This window comes from Parambassis ranga, chromosome 10 (genome assembly GCF_900634625.1).
Source record: "Parambassis ranga chromosome 10, fParRan2.1, whole genome shotgun sequence".
NCBI lineage: Eukaryota > Metazoa > Chordata > Actinopteri > Ambassidae > Parambassis > Parambassis ranga.
The window spans coordinates 14,697,036-14,709,821 of NC_041031.1; the positions used below are offsets into that span (position 1 = coordinate 14,697,036).

The 12,786-nt window shown below is 41.4% G+C and overlaps 1 protein-coding gene across 1 annotated transcript in view; it reads right to left on the reverse strand.

The window, feature by feature from the left end:
• The window catches only part of kdrl (kinase insert domain receptor like), a 32,717-nt gene extending 19,931 nt beyond the window's left edge, over positions 1-12,786 (reverse strand). The window contains exons 1-10 of the mRNA XM_028415899.1: positions 12,299-12,786; positions 6,742-6,832; positions 5,714-5,925; positions 3,908-4,035; positions 2,745-2,904; positions 2,503-2,639; positions 2,242-2,413; positions 1,973-2,099; positions 1,701-1,870; positions 482-638 (exon numbers count right to left, since the gene is read on the reverse strand). Of these exons, the coding sequence (XP_028271700.1) occupies positions 482-638; positions 1,701-1,870; positions 1,973-2,099; positions 2,242-2,413; positions 2,503-2,639; positions 2,745-2,904; positions 3,908-4,035; positions 5,714-5,925; positions 6,742-6,832; positions 12,299-12,362 (1,418 nt within the window). The 5' untranslated portion in view covers positions 12,363-12,786. The remainder of the gene's footprint in view (positions 1-481; positions 639-1,700; positions 1,871-1,972; positions 2,100-2,241; positions 2,414-2,502; positions 2,640-2,744; positions 2,905-3,907; positions 4,036-5,713; positions 5,926-6,741; positions 6,833-12,298) is intronic.

A 12,786-nucleotide genomic window follows, 5' to 3' on the forward strand; every position in this document is an offset into this window, starting at 1 on the left:
AGGCCTGACAACCCAATGACCCTCTGTTTTTCTGATCTAAAAACTCACAGTTCTCCTGCTGTCATTGCTCTCAGTAAATGTTCAAATGCTCATTTTGTTTCTGGGTTCACTACAAGGCCTGTACTAATGCACAGTCGCTCATGGTATTGCTCAGCTCTGTAATAGTTTAGGGAATCTGAGATTAATATATCTCCCCCTGCAGCGAACGGAACCGCTGACCACAAATAAGAGGGCAGCTCTCAAGGGCTGCGTTCCTTTGATTAATGTGTCATGTTCTGGGACAGAGTCAGTATAGATCTGTTTTATAGTGGGATCCCAGGGCTGGACTGGTGGTTCTGTGTCCTACAGTAGCATCCTGTAAGACTGAGATGGTCTTTGTCTGTGTGCATGCTTGTTTTGTGCAAAGCATGAATTTGCATAAGTGGAGAAAAAAGGAAATGCTATATATTACGTATAAATAAACACAGAGATTGTTACTCACTGTTTAAAAGTCAAGTTGGAATTGCAAGGCTGCCAAAGCCAAGTGATGTTTGGCAAAGGTAACCCGTAAGCAGTGCAGGTTAGCTGATGCTGTTTGCCTGACACGTAGGGCTGCACATCCACAGTGGCAAGCTCCGAATCTGAAATAGTTGGCTTCACTTTGAGGGACAAATACACACAAGTACACACACAGACATGGGGAGAGAGAGAGAGAGAGACAAGAGGTTAGATCAACCCATCCACAATCCATTGTCCTGACCCTGCCCACTGTGGAATCTCATAATGTCTTTATAATGAGGGACGACAGCTGTGATGGATAGCCATGACAAACGTGTCACTGACACAGGTTGTCCTTCAGATACTGTGTAGGAGAAAAATGGTGATATGACTGGCTTGCCCGGGGCTGTAGGTCAAAGAGCAACCTGTCTGTGGCCGATGCATAGGTCAGCGATTCAGCCATGAGTGCTGTAACGAACAACATGTGGTACCTGAGGAGGCAGCTGAACTATGCAAGCTACACAGTGACATGCTGTAGCTTGAACCTGCACACACACACACACGCACCAAACATCACGTAGAACACATTCATAATCCAGAGGGTGTCTGATTTTTCCACTTTTTGGCACGCTATTGAATTCCTTGGTAATGTTTAAAAGAATGCAATGAAAATAGCTCCACTCCCTCATGGTAAGCTTTAAGTCACAGATATAAACTCCTCTGCTCTCTAGACTCCGTTTAAGTTCCCACTTAACATTTATAGCCTCTGGTGTTAACAGTTATCAGTCATCATAACAATGAATTGCATGCTCAGTCCTTGTTTTTTCAGACTGTATACATATCATATAGAACATGTTGTTTATATGAGCAGCACTGCATATACACATGGTGAGGATGCAAATAAATGCTGGGGTCTGGAGGGGGACTGGAGCGGCTGGAGTCTGTGTGCAGAAAAGAGCCCCGGCCATTTACACACTGCGCCAAGCCCCTTCAAAAGAGCCCCAATAATCAACAACAGCTGCCCTGCTACGTCAATCCAGCGCTGGAATCAACAAGCCCCCAAATTCCTCTCATACTAGAGCTGCTACCTGCCGTCCAGCGAACTGGACTGAGAGCTGCAGCAGTGCAGGGGCAGCTTCAGCCGTGGCTGCTTCATTTCCTCAAGATTAGCAGTTATGATTGTAGCACGGTTATGATTGCTGATCCTTGTAGTGATGACTTACCATCTACAAACAGAGTGTAGCTCAGATTCCTGTACAGGCCCTTCTCTTTGTTGCCCAGGCTTATAGTGAAGACGCCTGCGTGCTTCTGTTGCACATCAGTAAGGACCAAGTTGAAACCAGATATCTTGTAACAAGTGGAATTCCTCTCAATAAGGTCCCCATCCTTGTACCTGAGAATTTAGAGAGACAGTTTCTCACTGTGTTTTAAATTGGTGGTGCTCACACACTCCTTGCATCAGTTTTATTTTTCAAGACTTTAAAACATTACATACCATGCTATTACGTTTGGTGGTGGTAGAGCATTGACCTTGGGCTCAAACACCAACTTCTTTCTCCCCTCTTTGACAACAACTAAACTAGGCCGCTCATGTCTGTAGGAGACGTTGAGGAATGGATGCTCTGCAACACATAACAAAGACAATGGAATCCATGCCAGAGAAAAACTGGACATTAAAGTTGAGTAGTCATATTATCACACAGTTGCAATCAATACTTTCAATAAAAAAGGCCGATAATATCAATCCATCTAACACAGTCTCACCATAGACGATGACTTTTGCTGACACATTCTTGTGTTTTGTGGGTTCAAGCTCAGCTTTGCAGCGATACACTCCCTTATCGTCCAAGGTAATGTTTGGCAACACTAAAGCGTTGCTCATTACAAGAATCTTGGCAGGCTTGAGTTTGAGCTTCTGCACATGATGTCGATCTTCCTGAAAAAAAGACAAAACAGCCATCAATGCCACAGCTACAACATATGATAGTCTGTTTTATATACAGCAACAGTAACCCCTGAACTTACTTCCTTTGCTGGAAAATCCCAGGTGAAGTTGATTCTTCCGTTATAGGTGGTCTCCCCACTACAATTGAGAATGAGGGTGTCTCCGACAAGCACCTTAACACGCTCTGGAGTGATCCTCACATTATTAAGAACAAGAGCTGTAAAATGGAGATAAATATAAAGTGAATGTGAGACCAATTAGACAAAATCTGTGCAAATCTGATTTTGTAATTCTAATTTTGTTAGAAAGACAACAAACTCACTCTGCCTCTGAGGGATGTACACTGACTTGAAGTTACGACCGTTGACCAAAGTGTTACAGGTGAGCATTGAGTACATGGTGTAAGGAGCGTAGGGAATCTTAAACCCCACCTTTGGATCCCATAACATTTGCTTAATGACCGTCTCTGATAAATGAGGCATCTGCAATAAAAACAAGGCAAAGCTGCTACATTAGGTGACACCTCTGAGGTTCAGTAAAGATCACTGAGCCAGACAGACTGAGGGGTACGGCACTCAAACTTCATTTAACATTTAACTCATGCTCTACTGGGCTCAGCTGGGGACAGACTTTGACAGAGGAGGAGGTCTAATTATATATTTTTTTTTATTGTTCTGCGGAGTGTAACCTCTGCAATCATTTATGCAACGGAGCACAAAACACTCAGAAGTCTTGGAAAAGGATGTACGTAGCTGCTGCTGTTTGTTCTCATGTCAGGAGTTGGGCTGGGAGAGGAAGCAAAGGAAGACAAGGAAGGAAGGAGGAGTGCCATAGAACGACTAATAGCAGGAAGGTCACACTGCCACAATCTGTGCCATCAGATGTGTGTCTCCACTCATGACACAGAATCAGTCACAGACATGATGAAGCATGCCATCTTTTTATGACTTTCAGGCTGTTTTATTTTTTTTTTACACAGATACTGGGTTCTTAAAGCTTCAACTTCCACAACTCCCACTATGTTACCTGTTGTTTACTGTGAGTGGACATAGTTTGTGCTGTTTTCTTCTGCATTTCCTGATGTTTGTAAGAGAAGAGCAGCTAAATTTAGTCTGAGAGTCTATTCTAAGAAGAAAAACACTCTTAGAGCACCTTCCTGCTCCTACAGGAAGCAGACAGGATGACTCCCATTGCCGCCCCTGAGCTTCCCCCCAACAAGCCACTGTCCCTGGTTTGTTTCTGTGTGTTAAAGTGATTTAACACACAGAGGGTGTGAGAACCAATGAGACATCAATAACACTGAGTGGAAACCTTTTTCCCCAAAATGGGAAGCTCTGCTGCAGTATTAACAGCAATATTGGTTCTGAAGTGACTTCCTGCATAATACTACTCAATGTCCGAGTATGCTATGTGGAGCCCTGTGTATTACAAGTTTAACCCATGAGTGTAGACTTGTCAAAGAGGTGTGTCTATGTAAGGTCTTACCGCTGTAAGTGATACAGCAGCATCAGGAAATGATGTCCGGCAGGGGATCACAAGGCTGGTCTCATGTCTGTAGATGCCCAGAAAATAAGGTGTAGGATAGTGGGGCTCCACAAATGGTTGTTCAGGATCTGAGAGATAAAAGAAATCTCACAAATAAGTTACAGATACTAACTGCACTTCAAAGCATGTGGCACCTTATATTTTTGTCTTCTGGGATAACCGTGATTTGTGCACTCATGCCACAGCAAGAAGGTTCTGGGTACAGATTATCTCACTGGCTGGGTCCTTTTTATGTGGTCGATGTTCATAACTATATTGTACCTATGAGGGTCAAGATATATGGGTTTCTCTCATACACATCTCCCGGTTAGTCTTTTTAACTAGTGACCTATGTATGTTTTACCACTTCTTTTGTCGATTGTAAATTTGAAGGCTTCCCTTACAGCAACTACATGTATGGAAATGCATACATTTAGAACAGAGATCCGATCTCAGATTATTAAATTTTAGCAACATAGGGCAACAGAGCACATCAGGCTAGTGGTGTTTTCCTACTGAGCAGCCAGGCATCACTTGAACTTTCAAGTTACATAAATAATACCTGAATATCTGAATTGCCTTTCGGGGATGAAAAAAAATCTATCTATTTATATCTATCTAATAGTCTGTAACTGGTTTGAAGTTAAGCATCAGTGATGCGTTGAAGTAACTAAGATTTGAAAAGTGAGCATGAAAAATAATTTAATAAACAACTCTGGGACTTTGAAAAGAGAATGTTAGACTAAACAAAGGCGCTACAGGCCGAGCCAACTGGAAACCGCAAGGAACAAAGGGCAAAAGCTTTCAACATCACATGACAATCCATCGCAGGTTTTAACTGTTATGGCCAACCGTTTTTGAAAATTGCATTCCCTCTCCAGAGGGATGTCAGAGACACCTCTCCAGATGGGGAACAACACATCTGGATAGTCAGGTTAATGTCTTGGAAAATATTTAATAACATTTTTAAGAGTTTTAAACTGTAAAACACATCCATGTCAAATGTCTAAAGCTGATAAAGAAATCTGCTCTCTATTTGATGCCAAAAGCAATCTTGATATGAATCACACTGTAACTGGTGCCATTTTTTTTGGGAAAAGATTTTGGAAAACAGTAGTTGTAGAAGGAAATCACAGTCAATGACGAGAGGCCTCCCGTGTAATAATGCTTGCCCTTTTACCTTCAGAAGAAACCACAGCACCACAAAACCACTTCCTGTCTCTCCCTCCTACAAAGAAACCTGTGGTACTTCAGTCTATTAGATTATCACTGATGCACAATATACAGCTACAATTTCACCCACCACTTCTTACATTCCTTCTTCTTTTTCTTCTTTCTTGCTGAAATTGATTTCTGCAGCTACTGTATCTTTCAGGAAATATCAGATTGCTCATTGCCTGTTTCATTGTTTCTATTAAGTGCCAGTGTTTGTGGGCTCAGTTCAACAGACCCCTACTGGCGTCAACAGATGCCAATCACCCTCTGAAAACCTTTTTTCTTTATCGTGTTTCTTACATGACTTTCACAAAACAAACAATGCTGAGCTGGAATGAAAAAACTAAATTCATTTCAAAAAGAAAGAACTCTTATCAGGGTTAGTTTCTGGACCAGTGCCCTGCATTTCTAAACAACATTACAGTTCTTCTCATGCAAGAACATAACATTCTGGACTGAAGGGGATAATTTGAGTCATAAAAGCGAAAATGTTTCTGCACAAAATGACATACAGTATTATATCTATGACTATCCTACATGTACAGGTCTTACCTTTGACGAAGACATAGGCGGAGGTGATGTCGTTCGAACCAGCTTTGGAGTATTTACAGGTGTACGTCCCTGTGTCATTGGCACTCAGGTGTGAGACTGTCAGTTTGCTGCAGTGTGAGTGATGTCTTAAATCACACGGCTCCACCTTCACACCCTCAGATGAGATTGATCGCTTTGCATCGGCAAGTGTCCAGTGCAAGATGCCATGACCTCTGACAGAAGACAGGTGGAGATAGAAGTTTGACTACTAATTTGCATAAAATATACTCTCTTGATGTTTTCTCTGTAAACAAAACACTGCCTAACTTGGGACTATTTTTAGGAAATGTGTCACAGCTGGCAGCGCCGTACAAGCTTCAGGAAGGCAGCGGCTGCTTGTGCCCTGGGGACTTTGCGGCTTGATGCTCATTTTAAGTTTATTTTCAGTTAATCATGAGTCATCCGATAACTTGAACTTTCACATGGGAACATGTTTGTCTTGAATGATGTGCTCAGCTAACACATTCTTTCCACATAGAATCCATTTCAAACCTCTCATTAAAGAGATCCCAGAGGAACATCAAACATGTTTTGCATACCAGTGCCATTGCTTGCAGAATTTTGGGTCAAACAACCTCTAGTTCTCATCCAGTGACAGAAAACAAGACAGCACCATATGGGCCAGGCCGCTTAGTGTATGGCCTTGTAAGGGAAGCATTAAATCAGATAAACACAAGTTCCTGAACATTCTTTGCAGGCCTGCAAAATGATGAAATACCCTAAATTCTTGACATATGTGAAGACAGCACACTTGGGTCCCACTATCCCTAAAGGAATCAAACTGATAAATGGGGACCACCATCAAAGGTTTCCCAGCTTCTTTACTGCTGCAACTCTGTCCTGGTCCAGCAAACTTGGTGTTGTGCAACATTGCATGTATTGTATGTATCTCAGGTGTGAAAAGGGTAAAACAAACAGTTGTAACTTAGTATTTAAGTAGCTTTACTGGAAAGATTCCATCACTGGTAAATTTGTGTTAGGCTACATACCTGCATACGAGGGTCAACACGTCTTCCTTATGAAGAACAAGGGGATTGTTAGAGGGAGAAATCTTAGGTGAGTGCCCCCTCTCTGAGTGCCCTGTTGAAAACACACACACAGGAAGATACGTAAACATCATCTCTTCAATGGTGTGTTTCGGTTGCTGTCAGTTACTACTAAACAACATGGAAATCACCACTGGAATTTCCCATGAATCACTTCAGCACTGTTGCTGTGCCTTTACTTTGTGCAGTTCTGCTCCTGCCTCTTATGCAAGAGATTGTCTACTGTGAGGGCACTGTGGGTGTTTCCGGTGCTGGAGGGCAGGTTGTTGAATGGACACCGTTTTGAGGATGAACAAACAGAAAAAAGACAGTACAAAGGTGGAGTAGAAGAAGATGATACAGAGAGCAGCTGTGTGAGTTTGTCAGGAAGGTGAAAGCAGTCAGAATCAGCGAGAATCGAGGCAAACTTGGATGAGTTTGTTTGCATGCATTTCCTTTTCTCGCTCAATTTGAATGCATCTTTCCTCTCTTTTTGGAACAAGGATTTTTTTCATTCAATATTGACCTTGCACTCTGACTGTTATTCTCACATTCATGAGGGAAAATAAGAGGTGGAGATGTTCAACTCAGAGGTGGGCTGTATTTGGTGAGCAGCCAGCTGAATCTGTTGAGAGGTCTTTCTAGCAGGCAATCAACATAGGAAACACTAATTCTGCCTGCTGTCCAGGAGGAGTCACAGTCCCATAAGTGATTTCCTTCTTTTCACTCATATCCCTGAACAGCTTGTCTTTGTGGTCTGAAAACACCTTTATTAAGTCTACTCTGACAGTCTTCAGGGACAACCTTTATTCATAGCACATTTTCAGGAAAGACAATGGTGTTAAAAATGCAAACACATCAACTAGCTGATGTAGCATATATGTACATTTGCATGCAATGACACAAGCACACCTGCATTCATAACTGTGCAAACACACACTCAACATGTGCACACATTCGCCTAGTATTTGCCTAATATTCCCAACAGGTGCTGTGCAAAGAATGAGCTGACGCTGCCAGTGTTGGCAGTGGCACTCAATATCCACTTCCTCACAAAATATTATAACATCATTGTTTTATTGTCCAAGGTTAAACAAAGGGGAAGGGTTGTGTCTCACACGCTTTCATGTGATACCCCACACTTCTGGCTGCATATTAGACAAAGCATGGTTCCTAGGCTTAAGTAAACAATCACTATATATTGCAGTTCACAAGTTAATAATGATCTAATGTTTTCTCTGATGTCAAATTAAATGTCCATCACTTAAGCCCATCACACTGCTTCTTCCTATTATCAACAAATCCAAAGCATTTGAAAAGAATGAGTTCGAAGTCTGATTAGACACTAACTACTTTGCAAGGGGTAATGTCATCAATGTGTCAATAATTTACTCTCCAAAATTCCACCAGTAAAGAGAGAGATCTGTACAGTAAAAGCAAAGCTGTACAGTTAAGGAGTGGGATCAGTGTCTTTTCAGATCCTTTATTTTACAAAATTGAGGCTGTACCTAACAGTTTTTATTAAAAAAATTATTACAGACAAAATATTCACAGATTCATTATTTCCCCTTTTTCTCAAAATGCATAGTATATTGGATCAGTACTTTTAATATAATTTCCATACAAACTGGAATTGCTGGTAGTAAGAAAAAAATGGATCAAAACACCAACATCTTGACCTCAAATATCACAGACAGGCTGCTCATCTCTTTAAACTACCCACTTTTGCCCTATTCTCTTCAGTAACACACCACAGATGTATGGATCAGCAGGAGACCCCAGCAGCTCACTTGAAAAAAGACTAGGAAAGAAAAGAGAGAAGAAATATCCTGCGGTTGTCTACACCCACACCCTCAAAACTCCCACCTGCCCTAGTGCCTGTCCAGCATTGACCCCAGCAAGCATCCTGAAGGCCTCAACCCCCCCACAACAGCTGTGTGCTGCATTCCTCAAGGATATTGCCTGAAAAATGTCAGAAATTGTATTTATTCTGTTGGTTCAAAGAGCCCTAAAGCTGGTTCTCATTAAGAGCCATTAAAAAGGGCAGGCATGGAACAAACAAAGAGAGGGAGGGCGAGAGAAGCTGAGTGACTCTTGGTTCAGTTTCTCAGTCACACAGCATCACATTGATCACTGACACAGGACCAAGTTAACTAAGGTTAGACATGTGTGTGTCCTTGTCCTCACTTGGCATTGATTAAGGGAAATGGCACAGAACTTGGTGTTTGAAAAACATTTGTGGTAGGTTGACAACCAGTCAGGTGCTGGACTTGAGGATATACACCACACCATCTGAAATATTTGTGGTAGAAAATATTCTTAAATATTTCGTTCTGAACAGCTAGAGTCCTTGCATTTGATCCAAAAGATCGTTGGGTGATGATGCTTGGCACTTATTGACATAAAACTGGGCATTTTCCCATGTATGTCCATTTGATAAACATACAATATCTTAATTTATGTTTATATTCTGCTTATGTAACTGCTTTTTCAATTCAATTTCAATAATTTTCTGAGTATAATTTTCTTTTGTCTCTGAGTAGAACTACTTTGGAGGGGCAACAGAACATTCCTCTATGCGGGGGAAACCTTGACAACAACAAAGAAGCTGAGAGGAAAGGACAAAAAAAGTTGGAGTAACTGCTGGCAAGGTATCACCCACTTAGCTGTTACAGCACTTAGCTGGCTGCCAGTAGCAAAGAGTTGGAGTTGCATAATAAAAACCACTATTACTGTATGAGCATACTGTGCTGACATTGAATTAAACAGGAAACCCCAAATCACAGCCTTTCAAGTGCAGAGGAATAATGTGTGGAATTCCCTTTTCTTTCGCAGAGAGAGTACACTTCGTCTCCTGTCATGAAACAACATGACCATCATGAGTTGGAGGGGGATGGAAAATCTTATTTTAAATCTGTGGAAAGAAAGATGTGGAAACGAAAGAGAAAGAATTACTGTTGAACAAAAGTGTGTATGGTCACTAGGTGAGTCATAATCACTGTGTGTGACTGAGGCAGTGAAACAGTAGTGAGCAGTTGGCAATCTGAGGCAGCCACTGCATACAACTTCTTGTAAGACTGTTTAGCCTAACACAACACACATTACAGAAGCTTATAGTAAATTTAAAAAATATATGGCACAATATTCCATTAAAAACTGAACAAAAAGCCTGATTTTTAGTCAATATTTAAGTTGTAAAAATTGACCCCAACTTAGCAAAATCCTTTACTTTGCCAACTGCAAGGTTAAGACAACAGTTATGGAGAGTGCCTTTTTTATTAGCCGCATATTAGCCTTTGGAGATTTGGAGGCAAAATGCCCCAGACTCCTCTTAAAAAAGCAAAATAAAGGAACATCTGGCCATGATGGGTGGCCATCCGAGGTTATATAAAGCTGAGTAGAGCCAACAAACAGGAATCTCCTGCATCTCTCCTAAATAGTAAACCCTGAGGATTCCTGCTCTATAATGCATGATTAAGACTAGAGGGCAGATAGAAGCTCCTTGAAATTGAAATCTCATGCAGGATTCAAAGTAAATATATTGCTGGCTCTGGGTGGATACGCCTGGTATGAAACAGATGTCACATTAATCCTATAACGCTGTGCAATTTGTAAAGCTGAATTTCCTTGTGTAAGGGAAAGACGTTTTCTGCTCTACTTGTAAGTCTTCCAAATTCAGGTTAGTGTGTGTATGTGTGTGTTTTTTTTCCTTTGTGCTGTCTGCATGAACCCAGACGTACCGCCACTGAGCAATGAGCCCTCACTGCACTTGGCTGACCTCTAATCACTCCCATTTTACAGTCCTCCTCAAGTGTCAAAGCAGGAAAGCAGGACTGACTCCAGAACAAATTAGACACAACATCAGCCTCCTCCGATGCAAAGGCAATCTCTGGATTGTAGAGGAACAAATAAATCAAATCAAATCAACCACAATGAGTGAAACTAAAAGGAGTTTACTCTTTCAATTTCTTTTGGACATTACCTCATAATTCTAAAACATATTCAACCATTAAAAAACAATACATAACACAGATTACTCACCTATTGCAGTCACACTACACTGAATTAATATCACTGCGTGCATCTTATCACTAGTGATAGAATGCTTGGAAGAGTCATTAACCATTATATACGGCATAGAACTGCAAAAAGATGATCTCCCTCTGTCTGAGCTGTTATGCTTCATTTAAAGTGGTGCCAAAAGGTCATGAAACAACACACTTGACCTGGGCTCGTTTTGTTTGACAAAGATGCCGCAAGTTAAATATTAACAAATTACCAGAGAGGCCAAAATATTTTTAGACTGTCAATCACTTATATGCCGTAGTAAAACACCGTGACAAGGCATCACTGAAAGATGGCAACATAAATCTTGATCTTGGTGGCTTTGCATGTTAGTCACACCTCAGCACAAACAGGGCCATCAGTAGCTAATGGCTCTACCAGTCAGTGCAGTAACAATACAGGCCCTTTCCTCCTTGCCATTGTCTTGTGGATGATGTTTGACATAACTGAATCTGAGCACAAGGAGCTCCAGGAAGAAATCTTTGCTCAGGTAGCGTGTCACGTTTCCGTGACCTTTACTATCCAGAACAATTCCAGGCCACCTCTTGTCTCTGCATCCTGCTTCCTCCTTACGTCTTTCCCACGCTTTGTGCGAGGACAGTGAAGGAAATCTACTCAAAAACATTGCAGACAAAGCTTCGTGCACTGAAAGTGTGTATGAGTGTGAGGAGGGGGGGGGCTGATTGTGAATAGTATTTCCTTTGTTTGGGTGGGCTTGTTTATTTGGAAGCAGTGAGGAAGCCTTGCTGTGTATCTCTGTAGTGCACTCGACCTGGCACAAGGTGAAGGAACATCCATGTTTTATCTTGTGACACTTGAGACAATGAAACTGACTGTACTGTTGGGAGAAACATGCAAAATATTTATCCTACTCATGGGATAACAATTACTAGAATAAAGTTTTTATTTTTTCATAAAATATAAAAAAACTGCAGCAAAATGATTTGAATATTCTAAAAATTCAACCATTCAAGTTTTCACTAGTGAAGTCTGTCTTATAATAAAATATATTCTGCACAACCTACCTGTCATTTTACCTACTTATTAATAAGCACCTGAGTATAACAGGGCAAGACTACCTCTGGCGGTTCAACTGATTACTGCAGCTCTAATAACGGTCTAACTATTGACTCTCTTAAGTCGTGCAAATTGATTCTGTTTATTCTATTGTCAGATGCATTGAAGGCAAAAACTCTCAAAAAGGTTTGTCTCAAATTAAAAACTGGCCAAAAACCGCTCAATTACGCACTACGGGGTGTTTTTTATAGACAATAAAAGACTCCACTCTCAGACTTCTTCTAATAACTGACAGCTGCTTACCGCGAAAGTCTGTAAAAACAATTCAGACATTCATTGGAACGACTCAAACCAGTCAGACTCTAATCCCTTTGTTTCATCTGTTTAAAGTCGTATAAACGTACACAGCCACTCTGTATGAGCATGGATGACTTCTTACCATGTGTGAGTGATGAACAGCACAAGATGACAACGAGCAATCTGAAGCAGGCGGATGAAGCCATCCTGCCAACTTTTCCAAAAATCCACACCGTGCGTTAAAGGAGGAATACCTGCAAGGCGCTTTTAATCCCGGTTGAAAAGTTTCTTCTTAAAGCAACTAAATTTAACAGGCTTGTCCGTCTTTTAAAAAAATATGCCTTACAAATCCACAAAGCCCTCAGGTGTACAAGGAAAAAGCTGCAACAATTCTCCCGAAGTCCATGACGGGGTTTCGCGGGGGAGCTGCGCAGCTTTGGCAGCTTGGCAATTCAACTCCCGCAAAGGGGAGACGGATGTGCCGCCGCTGTATCCTCCGGGCAGGTGCAGCAAAACGTTAAATGAACTAAATGTAATAAAAGGTAAAAATGATCTGACAGAGTTATGGCTCAGTTTAACAAGTAGTGATCAATAAGCTCCAGCCTTTGTGCGCGCCTCCCTTTCGCCACT